The 20,581-nt window shown below is 50.0% G+C and overlaps 2 protein-coding genes across 7 annotated transcripts in view; one reads left to right on the plus strand and one right to left on the minus strand.

Moving 5' to 3' along the window:
* Window positions 1-5,729, plus strand: part of Apba2 (amyloid beta precursor protein binding family A member 2) — a 205,001-nt gene extending 199,272 nt beyond the window's left edge. For all 5 annotated transcript variants that reach the window (XM_075952872.1, XM_075952877.1, XM_075952873.1 and 2 more), the window contains 2 exons: window positions 1,179-1,319; window positions 4,341-5,729. In XM_075952872.1, coding sequence (XP_075808987.1) covers window positions 1,179-1,319; window positions 4,341-4,412 — 213 coding nt within the window. In that variant the 3' untranslated portion in view covers window positions 4,413-5,729. The remainder of the gene's footprint in view (window positions 1-1,178; window positions 1,320-4,340) is intronic.
* Window positions 5,730-7,386: 1,657 nt separating this feature from the next.
* Window positions 7,387-20,581, minus strand: part of Entrep2 (endosomal transmembrane epsin interactor 2) — a 402,661-nt gene continuing 389,466 nt past the window's right edge. For both annotated transcript variants that reach the window (XM_075952880.1, XM_075952878.1), the window contains 2 exons: window positions 13,090-13,317; window positions 7,387-10,347 (listed from right to left, as the gene is read on the minus strand). In XM_075952880.1, the coding sequence (XP_075808995.1) occupies window positions 10,031-10,347; window positions 13,090-13,317 (545 nt within the window). In that variant the 3' untranslated portion in view covers window positions 7,387-10,030. The remainder of the gene's footprint in view (window positions 10,348-13,089; window positions 13,318-20,581) is intronic.

The raw sequence follows: 20,581 nt of genomic DNA on the forward strand, positions 1-20,581 counted from the left end.
GTGAGGTGTGTGGTAGAAGTTTAGGGGTGCAGAGTTCAGATGTCTGGCTCTGAGAGGTTTGGAGTTGATGGAACAAATGTATAATTTTGGGTACAAAGTTGTTAGTCTCCAAAGGTCATGGGGCACGCAAGAGGGGTTTTGAGGTGGGCTCTGTATGCTCTAACTGTTCAGTATGGACTCTAGGGAGTCTCCACGCTGGAGACTTCTAGACTCCTTGGGAGATCATGTGGGATGAGAAGGGAGGATCCATATGGAAATAGCCTTAATTAGGTCATGTGGGGCCTGTCTGCAAACTAATGTGTTGTGCTTGGGGTGAGATGAGGCTGAAAATGGGAAATGCACTTATGCAAAACCAGCCGCGAGGTAGGCAAGCTTCTCCAGGAGGCTCAGGGGAGTCTCAATCACGGTGCATAGCAGAGAGGAACTAGGCTCCCTGCAGGCTCAGCAGGAGAGATGGGCTTGCCGGCCACTGGTGGTGGTGAGGGAGACTGAAGCAAGTACCTAAGACCTTACAGGCAACTGAAACCCAGGTAGGGCTGGGTGCCTCAGGGACACCCCGGAGCTTCATAGACTCCTTTGGCTGGGTCCTCATCATTGCCCCTAACTGAGACCCTGAGCAAGGTCAGCTCCACCACAAAACTTGCTCCTGCATGCCCCATGGCCTGGCTAATTAACACTATGCTTCCTAGGAAGCAGCTGGAAGGAGGTTTTGTGCCTCTCTTCCCTGTACGTGGCATGTCCCTCTCCTCTCCGTGGCCTCTATGGATGCCGCTTTTCTAATGCCTTAGTTTTTCGTGAGTTTTGTGAGTGAGTGGATGCAGTACCATTTTCTGGTTCAGTGTCACTTCCCTGAACTCCGTGTGCTGCTTAAGAGTTTATCACCGAACTCTCTATGAGGTGGGAAAGGGTCGGACCGACTGTCTTCCTCCGAAGAGCACTGGGGTGTGGCTGATGGAGAGATGCTTGCTCTAGGCAGCAGCAGGAAGAAGTTTTCTGACACCCACACTGTGCTGCTGGCTCTAAACCGCACTCTAACTCACAGATGGCCTCTCTCATGACTCACGAGTGACTCTTTGGGTTCCTGCAAAAGTAGCTTCTCTTCTTGTATCTTTGGGACACGGTGGAACACGTGCAGGGTGTGGTGGCCATGTGTGTGCTGACTTCACCTGTCCCCATAGATCTGCAGCCTCATGAGAGGGGGTATTGCGGAGCGAGGGGGTGTCCGCGTCGGCCACCGCATCATCGAGATCAACGGACAGAGTGTGGTGGCCACAGCCCACGAGAAGATAGTCCAGGCTCTGTCTAACTCAGTGGGAGAGGTAAGACTCTGACCCGGCCTCAAAGTCCATCTTGTTCACGATGGCGTCCAGGATGACTGGGCTCCTACTTTTTCTGTCTAACAGCCAACCTGTGGGCCATATTATATGCTCTGAGGGAAGTAGCCCTTTCAGGACAGCCTGACCTGTGGGACGCTGGACTCACTTCCCCATGATGGCTCATGCCCTACATTAACATCTGTGACCCAGCTGCCCTCCAGTGGCCACTGGATGTCAGCTGAGAAGCACACTATGTCCCCACCTCACAGTGTCCCTGAGTAGGAGGAACACAATGGGTGTAGTGCTCCCAGACACTCAGGGCAAAGGTCACTGGGCAGAGGCCACCAGGTACAGTTCCCAGCACCTTTTCTGAACAGAATCCTGCAAATCCAGCCCTTAAGCCAGGTGGCTCTGGTCACCACCTAGCTGCTGTGTCATTGCTGTCCCTTGTGCCCAGGGTCAGGCTGCTTTTCCTTCCCTGTTTCACTAGTCTGTAACCATCCCCTAGTTTAGCTCTTCTTGGGTCATCTCCATGGTAACAAGAGAATGGCCGAAGCCGGGCGGTGGTGGCGCACGCCTTTAATCCCAGCACTCGGGAGGCAGAGGCAGGCGGATCTCTGTGAGTTCGAGACCAGCCTGGTCTACAAGAGCTAGTTCCAGGACAGGCTCCAAAAACCACAGAGAAACCCTGTCTCGAAAAACCAAGAGAGAGAGAGAGAGAGAGAGAGAGAGAGAGAGAGAGAGAGAGAGAGAGAGAGAGAGAATGGCCAAGAGGGTCCCAATGGAGGGGTGCAGCTGTCCTCAAGGATCTCCTAAGTGAGCATCACAGTGCGTGGTGTGGAGCAGGCTAGATTGGGTGATGCCACAGTGCACAGAACGGAGACTTAGCCAGTATGGGCGAGGTTTGTGGGATAGAGATGTGTGTGTGTGTGTGTGTGTGTGCATGGGTGAGGTGGTGAGCACGTGTAGTGGGGAGAAGTTGAGGTGAGGGCGTGGGTGTGTGGATGTGTTTATATAAGGTTCGGGGAGTGTGTTTAGTAGGGGTATGTATGACTCCACCTGTGAGAGAAGGCATGAATGTGGGTGCTAGTGATTACAGGGGTGTCAGTACAAATGCATGCGAGTTTGTGGTATGTTTTCACGTGTCCACGGATGTTGATGAGGTGTGTTAAAAGCGAGAGGTGTTTGTGTCAGTGTCTATGTAGATGAGGGACTAGGTCTGTGACTTGTGGGGTCGACGTGTGTTTGTGACCTGTGCATGCAGCAGCGGAAGAGAGAGATGGAGTACGGCCACAGGTGTGGGAGAGTGGGGGTGGTAGTGTGAGCGTGGGTGCCTGGGAATGCGGGGGGGGGGTGAGGCTGTGTTTGTGATGTGTGCATACATGGACAAGAACGGGTGTGCATGAATGCAGGTTGTGTGTGTGTGTGTGTGTGTGTGTGTGTGTGTGTGCTCGCGCGTGCGCAAATGCCTTTGTGAATTTGCCGGGTAAGAGTGGGTGCACGTGAGTCGGAGCATATATGTGTATGGGGGGAGTGGGATGAGTGTGCCAGTGGGAACTGACACAGGGTGGTCACAGTGAGTGGGACCAAGGGTGTGGGTGCTAGGAGAGAGAGTGAGACTGGTGCTCAGCGGAAGCGTTGGGGGAGTTGGGTGCCAGCTGACGTTGGCTTGGATTCTAAGGTCCCTGCCAAACTCCCTCTGGTGGCCACCTGAGGACCATGCAGGTAAGATGGTCAGGGCTCCTTCCCTGTGGGCAGGGAAGGGTGTGAATTGCTATTTCCTCAGGGTATCCTGGTTAATGTCCCTCAGTGACAAAGTCAGCTTCTTGTGAAATACCGGGGCCAGCACATTCCTTGGGCTGGCAGTAGTGATGGCTGACTCTCAGAGAGACGACAGGAAGGAACCGTTGGCTGCCTGTTACTAATGTCTTCCAAGAAAAGAAAATCTAATTTTCCTAAGTACACATTTAGGAATGACCATCCTCATGGGAGTGTTCAGCTTCACACCTAAAGAAATCGATCCCGTGGAGGCATGGGCCTGGGACCCCAAGAAATGATTCTGCCTCCTCAGGCCTGGGCATAATCGATACCCAAGGAGGCAGCAAACAGGGGGTTGAGTGACAGACTCCATTTAGCTTGTGGGCTGAGGCTGCGTCTTCCCAACTGGGGGATTAAAATGTCTGCCTGCATTTTCCACTAACCCCAAGCACATTTGGAGACTGAGTCACTGGTAAGCAAGAGGAAGAACCTTCCTCCTCCACGTTGATTGTGGGCGGGGTAGAGAAAGGCTGTCCTGGGTTGTGGAGGAGCTAAACCATGAACACAGCAAACATCTGCAGATTTTAGCCTGAATGAGCTGGGCAGAGTCGAGTCGGGGTTTGCTTGCCTGGGGCAGAGCAGACCTGGGGGGCAACTGAGACCCTGGCAGCCTCTACAAGAACACAGCACACCTGAGTCCAGGAGCATGGCCCTGTTGAGAGGAGCGGATGATGAGACGATGACGCTCACCTGCTCTTTGCTTTCAGGGGCTCAGTATCTTCTTACATCCCACCGCCCTGGAAGCAATTCCATGGTTAGTTGGCTGTATACCCAGCCTATGGAGAGCCAGCAAGGGCAATCAGGCTGTTAAAAACATTTGTTACTTGCTCCTCAGAGGATGAAGTCTTGGGACAGCTTGTCTTTCTGGCCTTTTCCTAGTCCCAGAACTCTTGTATCACCCAGTGTTAGCATGTGCCCCTGACAGATGCCCAGCATCCTCCTTGCGGCTCTGGGGTGGGGTGCCTGCATTCTACGGGCAAACTGTAGTCACCCTTGGAAGTCTGATACTTCGTTCTTCCGGTGTCAGTGTGATGAGATGAGAGGCAAAGAGAGCTGCACCGTGCACAAAATCCTGGAAAGGGAGTGGTCCCCAGGCCTCAGCCCGGTCTGTCCCTCTCAGAGCCTCCCCCAGGAACTGGACAGCTGCTGTTCATTTTTACTTGATTGGGAAGTGGCGGGCAGCTCAGCCTTCCTCTCTACTTACAGATCCACATGAAGACCATGCCTGCGGCCATGTTCAGACTCCTCACAGGCCAGGAGACCCCGCTGTACATCTAGGTACACCCGGCATCGCCACGGAGCAGGGACACCAGGCAGACCCACCTGGGCCCAGAGGAGCCAGAAGCCAGGACACAGCCCTGACCCCTCATCCCATAGCCCAACCAAGAACTCTGGCTCCCCTGAAGGGTGTGTCCTCACCACCTAGTTTTCTTGTTTTGGTTTGGTTTTGCCACAAAAAAAAAGGTACGTCCTTACCAAGGGGGAGTCGAAGGACAAGCCTTTGGGACACTTACCGGTCCTCTGCCACATTCTCATCGCGGCTGATGAAGGGTGCTCACGGGTAGTTCTGTGTGCTGTGCTGTGTTCTTCTTCCCTGAGGCTATGGAATGTGAATGTGGTGCCCGCCCCTGCGGCTATGAAGGGAACCCTCTGTGATGCAGCTGCAGCCATCTCCTCCCTTTGGCTGGGACACTTGGGGTCCAGCCGAGTCCTAAAGGGCCCGTATGCTGGCGTAGCCTCCATCTGCATTGAAGCAGGGGCAAGCTGGCTCCTGGGACCCTGGATGAGGCTTGTGCCGCGTATGGGAACCTATGACTGATTGTAAGTATTGACGCAGCAAGGGGATACTCCCGAGTTAAATAAAAAAAAAAAATGATGGTCACAATGCCAAAACTCCATATTTATTTAGCAAATATTACTGTTTGGACTTTGACCTTGGCAAGCCATTCTTAAGACATTTAGGTTTTCCGGCGACCTGTGACCACAGCTGCTTCTCCTGTCCTCGCCTGTTCTGAGTCCCCTGAGACCCTGTGAATTTCCCTGGACATCTTCACGTGGACTCCTTCTCCACCACGAGGCTCCCTGTTGAGGGGGGCAACATCCTGCTAGGAACAAAGGCAGAAGCATGGGAGACATCCCTATTTAAAAAAAAAAATTACGTATACCCCGTAGCGCCACACACACACACACACACACACACACACACACACACACACACACACTGTCCCCAACAAAGCAAGCCCACAGCAGAAAACCCCCATCTCCTCCCTTCCTGAAGGGAACAGCGAGAGTGTAAATTACTTGTCCAGTGAGGTGCTTGGCCATCCCGCGCGGAGCAGTGTTTTAGTGTGTGGAGCAGAGCGCAGCGGCTGGCTCTGTTCATTAGCGATCAATGTGACCTGACATCATTTTGTCTGGCAGTCTCTTTTTTTTTTGGCTCAGGCCTTGAAGAATACACTGTGACTTAAGAAGCCTTATTACACAGTAACTAAAGCTTTAGAAACTGTACTCGAGGAGTAACCTGTGTGTTGCATGCAGCCGACCCTAGGAAGACTTCCCGCATATCGCTAATAAACCTGAAGTCATGACAGAAAAGCACTTGGTGCGCCTCATTTGTGGGCTGAGCGGGCCCCGCAGGCCTCTCCTTTCCAGCTGGGACTGTGGCTCTGTGAGTCTGCCTGTGGTCACGTCACCCCTCCCTGGTCTGGAGCCTTAGGGCAGGTGCTAAAGTCACCAGGTGTCACTGATGGTATCCTGTCACCAGGCCAGCTCCAGGGTCCCTACTCACTGGCTGCATGGACAAGACGTGGCTGGAGATGTCTGCTGACTACATAAAGGAGCAAGTGGAGACAGGCTTCTCCAGATCAGCCACCTCTGTGTGTGAGAGGAAGTCGGCCCGCACCCTGGCATTTCTCCACACGTGCGATACATACATGTAGAATATTAACATCTGGGCTGCGTTGTACTTGCTCAGTGGCCACAGGTGGGCTGTTCCCTGATGTGAGTGAGGAATGGGAGTAAACTTGGGATTTTTCTCAGGATGTTGGGGTGGGAGACGTTGGCAAGCCAGAGTCTCTGACCGGCCAGAGCAGAACAGGTCCCACCGTCGTGAGCTGTTGGCCACGTGCTTTCATTGCTCGTGATTCTGCAGGAACCTCCCGAGGGGCCTGAGCCCCAGAGACAGAAGGCCCGAGAACAAAGAAAATGCTTCCACGTGCCGACATTCAAAAACTGCTATCTAGATGGCTTGCGTTCTTGCAGAATGAAAAGAACAGTCCCTGGGGTGAAAGCTACAGAGCAGAGGAGCTGGCACCTGCTGCCCGCCAAGCAGAATGCCCTTGTGTGTCCTGGACAAGCATGTGCCCAGTTCCGGACAGATGCACTGGGATGAGATGAGGGTGTGGGGTGGGCATGGGTTTTCTTTCACCTGTGTGCAGGCACGAGTGACCATCTGTGCACGTGTGGAATGTTATCCTCTGTCACACCTAATCTTGTCTATGGAGACAGAGCCTTTTACGGAGCTTGCTCTTTCAGCTGGGCTGGCCACCTGGCAAGCCCCTGGGATCCTGCTGGTCTGCACATCCCAGCAGTGGGGCTACAGGATCACCTCCCCTCCTCCTGGAATCCAAATCAGGTCCTCATGATTGTCCAGTGAGTTCTTTACCCACCGAGCACCTGGTAAACAAGTTCAGGAGCCCAAATGGAAGATGTCAGATTATACCACACTTACAGGTTCTTTTGAATGTCAGGTCCATAGAGGGGCAGCTGTGGTTTCGACCTGTAGGCACAAGACTGTCTTCGCTCCTCAGTTCCTGGCACTGAGTTTTGGGTGGACAGTTGTGGTGGCCCACCAGATCCAGCCCCTCCAGGACCCTCTTAGTCCCAGTTAGACCTCAGTGACCAGAAATACTTTTTATTAAAACACTGATCATTATGAAAACACCTTGAGGTACATTAAATAAATACAAACTTTCAAGTTGTACAAACTGGTCTCTGGGGGCCTGAAAGCAATTTCTGCATCAGCTGTAGCTGCTCTAGCAGAAGTGGGGGAGAGAAGATCCGACATGAGCTTTCTGTTCCAGGGTTAGTTGCAAGCATTTCATTTTATCATGGCCTCCTTGAGACCTTTAGTCCTTGTGATGGGGCCTCCCACCTGCCTTCCTGGAAGTAGAGTAGATGCCCACAGTGGGTTCATATCAGCATCTTCCTGCCCCTAGGCAGACACTTGAAGGATGTCTTAGAAGGTACTGGCTGTTTTTTTTTTATTTATTTGTTTGTTTTGTTTTTTGGTGGTGGTGATGGGGCAGGACCAGGCAAACCTGGAGTGAGAGCATCTCCTCCCAAATGATCACGGTTGGACCCAGTTCAGACATCAGAAAAAAAGAAAAAAGAAAAGAAAGAGAAAAAATAATAAAAGAAAGAAAAGAAAAAGCTTCCAAGACAACTGTGCAAATGTGGAGGATGAGAGTTTTTGCTTTATGGAACCCACATATTGCCTGGGGTTCCTAGTATACTAGGTCACCACTGAGGCATAGCTAAGGGACCCAGAAGAGATAAGACAAATTGCAAGAACATCACCTAGTGGCTGTAAGCCTGGAGCTGAGCATTCCTAGTCCTCATGTGGACTGTGTGGGGCTCTGCAAAGGTGAATACAGACTGACCTGTCATCTAACAGTCTTGTTCTGGGAGTCACGGGTTCTCACCCACCCAGGCGCATCAAGTTCTGTGGTTTCTGTGTCCGTAAGATAAACCTGTTAGCGGAGCCATCTCATAACCTCGCCTGAATGGTTTGTGCACGTCCCTTTCTTGAGCCTGCCTAGGACTCAAGGCTTCCAGGAAGTGGTGGCCTGCAGCCGAGGGACGGTGCAGGTTGAGGCGAGAGTGCTGCAGGACAGACAGGGGCCTGCTGCAGACAGGCAGCGTGAAGGCCACAGTCCGGCACTGTGCCCAGAAACCCTTCACCCCGGGTGCATCATGAAGATACCCTAGAGCTTGGGTCAGTCGGGTGGGGTGGGGCCCGGCCTCTCTTGGATCTCAGCTTGATCGGGGAGCCACAAGTGTTTAAGCACCTTGTGGCATGGACCCTCCGATCACGAGACACCCTGCAGCTGCCTGACCTCACCTCACCTCATTTTTGCGGTGATAAAAATGCCACGCGGCCAGGCTATGCAAGTTTTTTTCAAGCTGATAGGCTCACGGGAGGCCATTCTACCTGTAAGGGATTTGACAAAGTCCTCACCTGAGGAAAATGAGAGGATTTTAGAGTCTGGATAAAGTGCTTGAAAACTCATCTCTATTGCGTCTCCCGCGGAAAAGGCAAGGTTGCCATCATGTGCCTGATTTATGTCCTCCAGCTCCATAACCGTAGGAAGGCCACAACTTACAGCAATGGTCAAGTCATCAGAGCATGAAAAGCTGACCACCATTGGGTGTCTCCCAAGCCTTCAGCCCCCAGCTTCCAAACACACAAAGGTCCTCAGTATATTGGCTACAGGGAATGGGGAGGGGGGCTGGGACATGGGAGTAGAAGCTGAAGGACAGGCCAGCCCAGGCAGAGTGGAGAAGGGCTTCTTAAGCCTACCAGCTGGACACTGACCAATGGTGGTCACACTCTGGTCCACCCCGGCACTTTCCATAGACTTAGGGCCTCGGTGCCTATATCGAGGCTCACAGGCCAATTGGGGTACAGTGATCTCCCGTGCTTGGAGCTGCTGCTTTGGACGAATCAGATATGGGGTTTCCATTTTTCCAGGAAGTTCTTGCAGGCAGCATTGCTCTGGACCCATTGCCGAGACATGGTTACTGTGGATCGGGCCAGAAAATAAGGTCTGAACAGCCAAGAAAGTCTGGGGGTGGTCATCTTCCCCAAAGTCACCTGGCTATGCCCCAGCTGGTTTTGCTCTGCTTCTGTATTCTCCCAGAAATAAGTGGCTGACCATCTGCATCCCTCAACACAGGTGTGTCTGCTGCCACCTGAATCGAGGAGGGGCAACTCTGGCTCACGAAGGCATGCCTTGGCCAAAGGTGCACACGTAGCAGAGATAAACGCATCTTAGCCAGCATGGTGACCTACCCAGCTAGGTTGGGTGATGTCAGATACCAGGGGAAGCCCTCCGAGGGATGCAGAGAGGAGCCTATTGCTAAGACACAAGTGACAATTATTTGCTGTGGTTAAAGAATGGGAGACCATGGGGGAGGGGTGCAGGGAAGGACGTGGGAGTAGCAGCTCACAGTCAGAGGCCTAGAGGGGAGGCCCAGGACACAAGGAGGCGGGCATTTCAAGCCTTCACGACACCCGCTCGCTGTCCAAGTGTGCCTAGGAAGAGTTTTCATGGTAGATTTATTTGCATGATAGCCCAGTGATCAAAAATGTGGGTCCAGGCTGTGCTAGCATTGCCTGTTTCCTTTGAAAGGAAGTGATGGGTCTGGATTCTTTAAAGGTTCCGCTGCAAGTGATACCAGTCACATGGCAGATGGCTCCATTGCTGCTGCCACCTTCTGCTCAGGTAACACTGAGCTGAACTGGGCCCAGAAGACAACCTTGTGCCAAAGGCCTTGATTCGGAACAGATACAGTGTCCTTAGGTTCCATAAGTGTCACCTGTCCCTAGACAGGGATTCCGGTCACATTCTTCAGTTCAAGGTGCTATCCCCCCTGATGCAAGCAGAGCTTGCTGAGTTAGTGGGACAGGGGGCAAACAGTCCCTGGGAAGACAACCGATGGCAGAAAGAGTAACAGTTCCCTGCCCGGGCCACCAGAGAGCCTCGCCTGGGTATTCTGATTGTTCTCTGCCCTGCAGGCCAAAGGCCTCTCTCTATCAAACACGGTGGCATCATGCAGGACTGGACTTGCAGGCACTGGGACCATCAGTGTCTACATCCAGGTCTGTAGCTGCTTCATAGCTGGTCCAGGACGCCAGCACCAAAGATGGCCTCCTCCACCCTGGGCTCCTCCGAGGTGACCGTTGAGCGGACGGTGCCCACCACATGTCGCACCTCTGAAGGGAGGGTACAGTGTGAGTGTTCCAAGAACTTAGCCACCAAGACCCTGGTGTCCGTGTAGCCCTTGCTCTCCACTAAGGAGTGCGGCCGTTCTTTGGAGACGGTCTGTAAGGTCTCCGGCTTGGTCCCTTGGTCCGTTTTCCAGGTATCTTGGTTGCCAGCAGACGGGAGCTGGTGTTGACCGGCGGCCGTGGCGGGGCGTGATGCAGAGACTAAAAAATCAAAGTGAAAGAGGAAGTCTGAAAACAGCTGTGAGCCAAACGAAACCAAAGTTCTAGAAAGAAAGAGATGAGCAAGAGTAGGGTGCGAGTTCTGTTTCAGAGAAGGCGCCCGAGTGGGACGTGCGTCCTGCCAGCATGGGGGGGAGTCGGGGTTAACCTCTCAGGATTGAGGCGGGGAGTGAACTAAGGGGTGGGCCCGAGAGAAGGGCTGCTGAGGGGTTGCTGAGCTCTCCCCAGCCTTCTCCAGCTCCATGACTTTTGTCCTTTGTGGTCTGATGGCCTGCTGGGGCAGAGGAGGAACATCCAGACAGGTTTAAGACTAGAGCTGGGGTGACAAGAGGTAGTGAGATTCCTCCCCCGTGTTAGCGTAGACGGCAGCCTCTATTCAGGGCCTTCCTCCAGTGTCCTCTAGGCTGGGCCTGAAGAAATGACTCTGGCTCCTTTAGATGTCATAACCATCACTCCACCTCAAAATTGGGACAAACACTGCTTAGATGGCACCTCCAAGAGCTGTGGGTAGCGAGATACAGTCCACTAACCGAGGACCACATTGAGAATCAGCTTGCCTAATATGATACCCACAATAGATATTCTGGGTGGTCTGCTCCAGGGTCCTGGGGGATCTAGCTAAGTAACGAAATACATGATGATGTATAAATCTCTTAGGCAGAGCTAATATTGCCTTAATAAAGCAAAATAAGGCAAAGCTGGGTGGCAATGGCCCCAGCCTTAGCACTCCGAGGCTGAGACAGGAGGTTGAGGTCAGTCTGGGCTACTAAATGAGATGCTGTCTCAAAACAAAACTAAATGTAAGTAAACAAGTTAAACATATGTGTTCTGTTAGTTACAGCCTTGGATATAACTACCTTGAGATAGGCACTCACATTCTGGAGCAGCTGGATGCAGAGGCAGCAAAGGACCCCTCACCATGACTCACCCCTTCACAGTAGGTGGGTGTCAAAATGTTTGAGGGGTGCCTCACTTCTCTCCAGGGCAGCCCAGGACAGTCCTGTCTGCACCTCAACTAGAAGAACATCCACAGGAAGGGGCAGAAAGGATCACTGGTAAAATTCACCAGCTGCCAAGGGCTGAGCAGGATGTTAGATGGCGGATGAGCAGACGTGTGGATAAAAGGAAATCACCTTGTAGTTCTCTCCCAGGTTCAGGTCCCACAGGAGCCCAGCAGGTGCCTAGGAATACCCTCCAATCCCGAGGCTCTCCAGGGAAGCAGAAGGTGCATGCCTTCAACTTGGGGAACAATGGCAGTCTCATCTCCCAAGAGGAGACTGAAGTCGCAGGCTGCTGTGTGGACCTCAGGAAGGAAAGGTGGCCACCTCTCCCTTGCCCCATCCTTGCGGCTGTTTGTCACAGACCATGAATTCCAAAGAATGCTATCAGAAGGCCAGAGAAGGGACCTAAGCCCCTCCAGCCATGAGACCCTCTCTCAAAGCTCTGTGAGGGGGAGTGGACACAGAAACTCCTGTGCTGCCCTTGGGGGTGGCATGCACAGAAGCTCTGGGGATGCAAGTTAAGGAGCAAAGAGAGCATTCCAGGTTTGAGCTGACCTTTCTCCATGGAGGTGCAAGGGGTGGGGAATGTAGCACCCAGATGCTATAGGCACAAAATTTGACGTTTCTACCAGGAAAACGTTCCCAGATAGCTGGCTTCTGTCACTTTTTTGCTTCCTTCCAAAGGCTGCTCTTCCTTGGCATGGCCAGACTCTAGGCTGCCTGGTGTTCAGCTACATAGGAGCGTGGAAGTGAGAGGCTGGTGTGGGCATCCCCATGCCCTCCGTAGAGTCCTTAAAAATGGACATCAGAGGAAGTTCGTGCTGCAATGCAGTCAAAGGCCACTAGAAAGTCCTCACTGGCAGAAATTACTCCCCTATAACATGAAGGTTGTATCCATCCTCCAGACTCAAGGACATGAGAAAGACTCCCAAGGAAGCTGGTATGGGCAGCTGGCCACAGGAATCCTGTAGTACTAGATCGTGCCCTTTTGGAATAAAAACAGCTCATGGTAACTAAGGGTAAGTGCTGCCTGGAGTGGTCTGAGTAGGTATGACCCCATAGACTCGTGTGTTTGAATGCTTGGCCCATAGGGAGTGACATTATTAGAAGATGTGTTCTTGTTGAAGGAAATGTGTCATTGTGGGAGGTGGGCTCTGAAGTCTTAGATGCTCAAGCTATGCCCAGTGTGGCACACAGTCTCCTTCTGCTGCCTGTGGATCAGGATGTAGAACCCTGAGTTCCTTCTCCAGCACCATGATGATAATGGAGTAAACCTCTGAAACTGCAAGCCAGCTCCAATGCTATGCTTCCTTTGTAAGAGTTGCCATGGTCATGGTGTCTCATCCCAGCAATAGAAACCCTGAGACACTCCCTGAACACACTCAGGGCAGAGGACATACCGCCTACACACAGTCTTTATCCGTGCTCACCAGCTCTGACCTGGACCTCAGAGCATGCATGCAGTTCGGTGCTGATGCTCAGGTCGGAGCTGCTGGCCACCTAAAGGGATCTTATTACCCTCAAGTCTTAAATTCTTCCTCCCTTGCCAGAATGATGCCTCCCTGGCAACACAGCAAGAGCCCAAGGCTCCGTTCCCCTCCACCCCCACTCAGGGCCCTCAAGTGTGCAGATGACATTTCCCCGGATCCAATCTGGGCCTCGATTGTCAAAGGTCACTTGTCCTGCGAGTTGGGTACATCCTGAGAATACACGTGAACCATACCTGCTTCACTGAATGCGCGGGAGGTGGGGTCGCTGGCGGAGCGGGCCACACGCCCTGGGCTTGGCTGTGCCTGTGTGCTCAAGCTTGTTGCTTCTGGTGACATGTGGTGAGAGACTGGTGTAGGTAGAAGGGGCGGTGGGGTGTCCAGAGTGCCATCAGGGGAGGGGTGGCTTGGACCCAGTGAGGTGGCACCCTCTGATGTTGGGAGACTCGTGCTACTAGCAGGCACTGCAAGAAAACAGGCGATTAGGGTAAGTGATTACAAATTCTGAATGCAGAATCAGCCGGATGCCTGCCCTCCAAACCCTACCTATATAAACTCCACAGTTAGAAGCAGGCCAACACTGAGGCAGGTTACCAAACCAGTACCTGGCATGCAGTCCCTAGATCAGATATGTGAGACAAACATAGCCCACGTGATGCTTGTCTTGGTTCCCAGAGTAGGCCCTGGGCAGCACCATCAACCTTTCCTGGGAACAAGCAGAAATGAACCCAGAGTTGGGGGTGTAGGTCAGCGATAGGCTCTGATTTGGCACAGGGAGACACGGGGGCAGGATCCGGGGGAGCCTGGGCGCTCAAGCCCCAGCTGGACTCTAAATGGTGAGCATCGCCACTGTGGACCAGTGAAGCTGGCCACGTCTGTGCTTCCTTCCCACTCAGAGGCCAGAAGCCCATGGGTTGCACCAGGGGCTGTTTCACGCATGAACATCAAACCCCGGGGGGTCGACACTTCCTTCACCCGCCTGGAATTACTGGCTCTGTGCAGGGGCAGACGCTGCAAGGCGATGACCTGCCTGAGGGAACCTGCTCCATCACAGAAGCCCAAATTCCAGCACAGGTGGGATGCTTCAAGCTTTGTTCTTTCCTTCTCTCCCACAGGGCCCAGTCAGTGCCCCTTGCTCCCCCCGTGTCCATGAGCTCTCCCCAGACCCAGGACTTCAGAGACACCTGCCACTCAGTACCCACTGCCGACTCTTGAACCAGCCTGTGGAATATTCTAAAACATTCTTGTCTAACTACTCCACCCCCCACCCCCAGAAACAGTTGGTGACAAGTAGCAGTCCATTTTGCAAAAACAGAAATGGTACCAATATATCATATATAAACAAACACCCGGATCGTCGGGAAGATTAACCCTTCTTTTTGGAGGGCATAAACTCAGGAGAAGGAAATCCATAGGAGGACGGCTGTTTCGTATATCCTCTGAAGTTTGGAACGGAGAATTCATGGGTAGGATGGAAACCGCAAAGGGAAGGAAGAAAACGGACAATAAAACGCTGTGTGCTTTGGCCCATGGGATCAGCTAAGCAGGGCTCGTGGGGGTCCACAGACCGAAATGGAAATTGCGGAGCCCATACAGGTCTGTGCTAGGTCCCCTGATTGTATGTTATGGTTGTCGTCTTGGTGTTTTGACAGGACTCCTGGCAGTGGGAGTGTGTGTGTGTGTGGGGGGGGGGTATCTCTGATCCTTCCCTGCTTTGGGGACCCTTTTCCCCCTACTGGACTGTGATGCTCAGCCTTGATGTGAAGGTTTGTGCCTAGTCTTATGGTATCTTAAGGCCTTGCTAGGTTGATGTTCCTGGTGGGGCTGCTCTTTTCTGGGAGGAGACAGTGGAGGGGAGGTAGATCTGGGAGGGAGGGGGAGGCTGAAAGGAGTGGAGGGAGGGGAAGTTGCAGTTGGAGTATGCTGTATGAGAGAAGAATAAATCATTTCTTTGTAAGTTTTGTGCTTGCATAACGAACATGGCGCCCCCAAAGCAGAAGCAGTGCGGGGGCGAGTCCGCGCCATATGTAGGAAGGTCATGCAAGGCCTCACACACTTTCTCATGACTTGATTTAATAAGCACTTTTTCTCAAAAATCTACTCCCAAAATATCTTCTAAGGAAGAAAACACTTCAAATGAAAGAAGCGAATCAAATCCAGATACACACATGGACGGCAGACCTGTGAAAGTTGCTCAAACCAAAGGCTGGGCACGTTTATGCCCTCGGAGGGCGAGAGAACCCCTCAGGAGGGAAGGCACTCTGCTCTCACTGGCTGGTGTAACTTTCCTATAACGCAGTTTGTCTGCTCTATTAACACTTAAAATACACGCTCCCCTGGATTCAGCAATTGTTCCCAGGAGTTTATTACCAGGCATAATTTTTACAACTACTCAGAGATGAAGAGATTGCTTAAAAAAAAGAAGCAATAACTGATCATATCAGAAAACTTCAGAGACAGAAAAGACATTTATTAACCCCAGCCAACCTCTGCTAGTTACTCCCCAGGGAACTACGCAGTAGTGTGCCAAGATCACCTCGGATAAGCTGAGCTGTGTGGTGCAGGCCCAGACAGTGGTGTACCAAGATCATTTCAGATAAGCTGAGCTGTGTGGTAAAGACCTACACAGTAGTGTGCCAGGATCACCTCTGGTAAAGTTAAGCTGTGTGGTGTGATCCCTGCTGTCCCTGCTACACAAGAGACTTAAGACAGGAATACTGTGTTCAAGGCCTACATACACTACATAGGGTATTTTTCTAGCTTACCCTTGGCAATTTAGCGAAAACCTGTCTTAACATAAGAAGTAAAGAGAGCACTGAGGATGGAGATCATTGTAGAATGCTTGCCTAGAATGTGCAAGGCCCTGCATCAAATACTAGTACAGCTCCCAAATATAAATATACATATATATGTGCATACATACATATATACATACATTACATACACACATACACTAGTATCAAATTCTAATACTGGTCCCAAATTATATATATTAGCATCAAATACTAGTGCTACTCCCAAATATATAAGCATCATGTAATATATATTATATTAATTAGCATCAAATATTAGTACTGCTCCCAATTGCATATACATAAACATACATATATACATATGCACACACTAGCATTAAATACTTGTGCTGCACACACACACGCGCACACACACACAGCCCTTTGGAAAAGATTTAGGTATATATTTATTTCATCTTTTTGGAAAAGATTTAAGTCTGGGGGGGGGGTGGGCCTCTGCATTTGAGCATAGGTACCTGCAGAGGCTAGAGGCATCAGGTCTCCCTGGAGCTGGAAGGGTGGTTTTGTGCTGCGGGACATGGATGCTGGGATCTGAGCATGGGTCCTCTGCAAAAGCAGCATGTGCCCTTAACTGCTTAGCCATCTCTGCAGCCCAACACCAAAATCCATATTTTAAATAGCTTCGATTCATGCTGTCTTAACTCTTCTTGATCCAGTTTTCTTACCGTCAGTGCTAACACAATCAATTCATAGACAGGCAAGTGTGACTTTGCTCTGAATATATATATATATATACATATTTACTGGAAACATGAAATCACAGTAGATACTGAAAAAGCTCCCAGCCCAAGACTAGTGGCTGTTTTTTCTCGCTGTCACCAGGGTAATGCTGCATGCCTGTTTTTATGACAGTTATGATCTTAATGGACTTCCGATTTTTCATCCAAAAAACCCACACCAGTTTTCTTAGTTAATGTAGAATAATGCATTTTGCCTGTGCCACGTGGTTGTTTTTTTTTTTTTTGACTCTCATTAGTGAACTTCACTGTGCCCCCAGGTTTTCACTATTTTGAAGAATGAAAACACCTTCACTTTTAGAGTTGGCTTTCCTTATGTTAGATCCTAGGGCACTTCCAGAAGTGGAGATTACTCCAACTAAGAATATAAACACGGCACGTAGATAAAGAGCCCTAACATGATGGGCTAGTTTATAACATGTCAGCCAAAAATGTGAGTTGTAGCTCCCCTGAGGTCTTGCTGATGTCCAAACCTCATCGCTACATTATTACTCGTGGTAGTTTAAAACCAACTAGAATCTGTGAAGAACCACAGAACTAAAAAGCAAGTTCAGCGTGGTAACAAGGGACAAGATCAACGTAAGAGTGAATCATATCTCTATCATGTGGTCCGCCACACTCAATGACTATAGGACTGGAAATCCCAAGTGCAATACTGTTCCTGAGTGAAGGGAATGAAATCCTGAGGCATGGAGCTGACCCTCTGTGTGCATGAGTTCTGCATTTGCCCACTCAACCTTGGCCTTTGATAGGACAGAAAATTAGGTAGGCGGAGTAGACAGAACAGAATGCTGGGAAGAAGGGAAGTGAGGCAGACGCTACAGCTCTCCTCTGACAGTGCTTTAGAAAACTTTTGTGTCTATGCTCACTGTGGTAGTTTGAATGTAATTGGTTCCCATGATCTCATAGGGAGTGGCACTAGTAGGAGGTGTGGCTTGTTGGAGTGGGTGTGGCCTTGTTGGAGGAAGTGTGTCACTGTGTGGGAGGGTAGACTTTGATGTTTCCTATGCTCGGGATACTGCCCGGCGTCTCGGTGTCTCATTGTACTTCCTGTTACCTGCAAGGGGTAGAACTCAGCTACACCATGTCTGTCTGCACACTGCCATGCTCCCTGCCACGATGATACTAGACCAGATCTCTTAACTGTAAGCCACTACCTCAATTAAATGTTTTCCTTTGTAAGAGTTGCTGTGGTCTTGGTGCCTCTTCATAGCAATAGAAACCCTAACAAAATATCAGTGACTGGGGGATTGCGGTGATAGGCCTGGCCATGTTTTTGTTTGGAGTAACATGGACTTTGAGAGTTTGGGTTAGGAAAGCAGTGGGAATGTTTTAAGCGCTGCTTAAGGAGCCATCCTAGTAGGAGCATGGAAGACAGTGGTGCTGAGTGTGACTTGATGAACTGTGGGGCCTGGCTCTAGAGGTTTCAGAGGAGGAGAGTGTTGACATGTGGCCTAGAGATTGGTCTTGTGATATTTTGGTGAAGAAAATAGCTGCTTTTTGCCCTTTTTCTGAAGAGTCTGCCTGAGGCTAAAGTGAAGAGTTTAGATTCATTCCTTTGCTAGAGTAAATCTCAAAACAGCCCAGTATAGACTGTTTTGTGGTTACTAGGGATATAGTTCTAATGAAGATTTATAATGAAATGGAGCAAGCTGAGCAAGGGAAAATACTTCTGGAGAAAAAGAGCACTAGGAAGTGGGATGGAGCTAAATTCTGTGTTCAAGGAGATGAAGAGATTAAGGAATGAAATAAGGGGAGCACTGACCTCAGGGCAAGATCCCAACCAGCTAAATTTCCAACTTGTGAAAAGGAATTAAAGAAAACTTTAGAACTGGGTATGGTGGTGTACACTTCCCAGCACTGGGAAGGCAGAGGCTGATGGATCTATGAGTTTGAGGTCAGCCTGGTCTACAGATCCAGTTTCAGGATAGCCAAGCTTAGGTAGTGAAGAAAGGTCAAAAGTAGAATGTTGGTGAAGATATAATTGAAGGAGGCGGCCATATTCCAGCCCCAGCAAGCAGCAGAACTTGGCAACTTTGGCCACATGGTTCTGGCTTTAGAGTTAAAGATAGAAGAAATGGGTTATGGAATTTACCTCCATGCCTTAAAAAAAAAGCTGCTGAGGCCAGGCTTGTGTCAAGGGCCTAGAGAGGCCATTGTGTGAAGCTGTAAAATTGAAGCCTGGATTGCCTTGGAGACCCCAAGATGTTAGAGATGCCAGAGTCTTGGGATACCTGCCAAGAAGAGCTGCAAACAGGGAGTGGAACCAGCCCAAGAGAAAGAAATGTGTTGCGATCAACAAAGCTGAATGGAGTTGGAGATCTGGAGAGCGCTTCGACATCAGACACGGAGATGCAGAGTTTGGAGTTTTCCCATCTGGCTTTTGGTCTTTAGTATTTTCTCACTATGTTTTCTTTCCTGCATTTTGGAATGGTAATGTATATCCTGTGCCATTATATGTTGGAAGTATGTGATCTGCTTTTTGATTTGATTTTTTATAGGTCATTATAGCTAAGAGATTACATGAATCTCAGAAGAGACTTTCAACTTTGGACTTTAAAACATTGTTGAGACTGTGATAGATTATGGGGACTTCTGAAGTTGGACTAAATGAATTTTTCATTATAATATTATTATAAGACTATGGGGGTTCAGAGAGTGCAATGTGGTAGTTTGGATGTAATTGGCCCCCATAACTACCTAGAGAGTGGCACTATTAGGAAGTATGGCTTGTTGGAGGAAGTATGGCACTGCTGGGACAGGATTTGAGGTTTCCTATGCTCAAGATACTACCCAATGTCTCAGTCTACTTCCTGATGCCTGAAAAATGTAGGACTCTCAACTATTTCTTTAGCTACACAAAGCACAGAGGGACCATGTCTTGAAAAATCAAAAACAAAACAACAATAAAACCAATAACATTGATGCATACTTTCAAGGTGACTTATTTTAAAGCATATTGGAGGTCATGCATGTATTCTATGAAGTATTTTGTCATTTTACCTAAGGAACCCAAATCCCTTATATCTTTGTGATTTGGCATCTGACAAGGGTCCTGAAACCTGTCACCCAGCGACATCAAGGGATGACTGTGCACCTAACAAAGTGTGGTGCTAAACATTATCAAGGGGCCTTGAGAGAAGTCAGAAGTGGTCAAGGGAAGGGGACTGAATTTTTGGATTGGAATGCTCAGTTGTAGGTGAGCAGTCTGTCCAGGTTGTTGTATGGGTTTAATGTGGTTTTTATAGAATCCCAGCAATGGTTTTTGAAGGTAAAGATGACTCATTCTGAAATGCACATGGAAAATCACAGGCCCCAGGACTGAACCCCTGTGCATTAATTAATAATGTGGGAATGATACTCTTCCAGATTTTTCAGTTCACTTGAGGGCTGCTGTCGTGGGCAGCATGACATCGGGAGAGCAGCACACAGATTAAGGGGACATAATAGAGAACCTAGAGATAGATACACATAATTATGTCCAACTGAATTTTTTGGGGGGGCGGGGTTCGAGACAGGGTTTCTTTGTAACTTTGGAGCCTGTCCTGGAACTAGCTTTTGTAGACCAGGCTAGCCTCGAACTCACAGAGATCCACCTGCCTCTACCTCCCGAGTACTGGGATTAAAGGCATGCGCCACCACCGCCCAGCTAACTGAATTGTTTTTATTCCAGTATGGGAGCTGAACCTTGGCCTCACATATGACATATAACTCTCTACAACTGCGTTACACCCTCACCATTTTCTAACATATATATTATTACTAAAGTGCAAGAGGAAAAATGGACTGGAGCAACTGAACACACATAAGAAAAAAAAAAACGGCCATAAGAAAAAAACCAGAGAAGAGACCTTGACCCAACCTCATTGTGGTACAACAATGACCGGAGCGTAGGTGTCTTTCCAACAGTTAAGTCTGCTGGCCTAAAGGCCTCCAAAGTATTGATTAACTAGTACAATCTGGAGCCTCTAGTACTTGGCATCACCACCAGAAGACTGGGTACTGGAAGTACTCCCTTGGTCTTATGGTCAGCTCCAGAGCTCACTGATAAGTTCCTGGGCAAGGAGTACCCAGATTCCTCTGTCCAACTCTGCCTATCCTTATGTAATAGCCAGAGAAGGGTCCCAGCTACCAGCCAAACCCTTTCCATCATAATTTCTCTAGAACAACTTGAAATA

Source organism: Microtus pennsylvanicus, chromosome 18, assembly GCF_037038515.1.
Source record: "Microtus pennsylvanicus isolate mMicPen1 chromosome 18, mMicPen1.hap1, whole genome shotgun sequence".
Classification (NCBI taxonomy): domain Eukaryota; kingdom Metazoa; phylum Chordata; class Mammalia; order Rodentia; family Cricetidae; genus Microtus; species Microtus pennsylvanicus.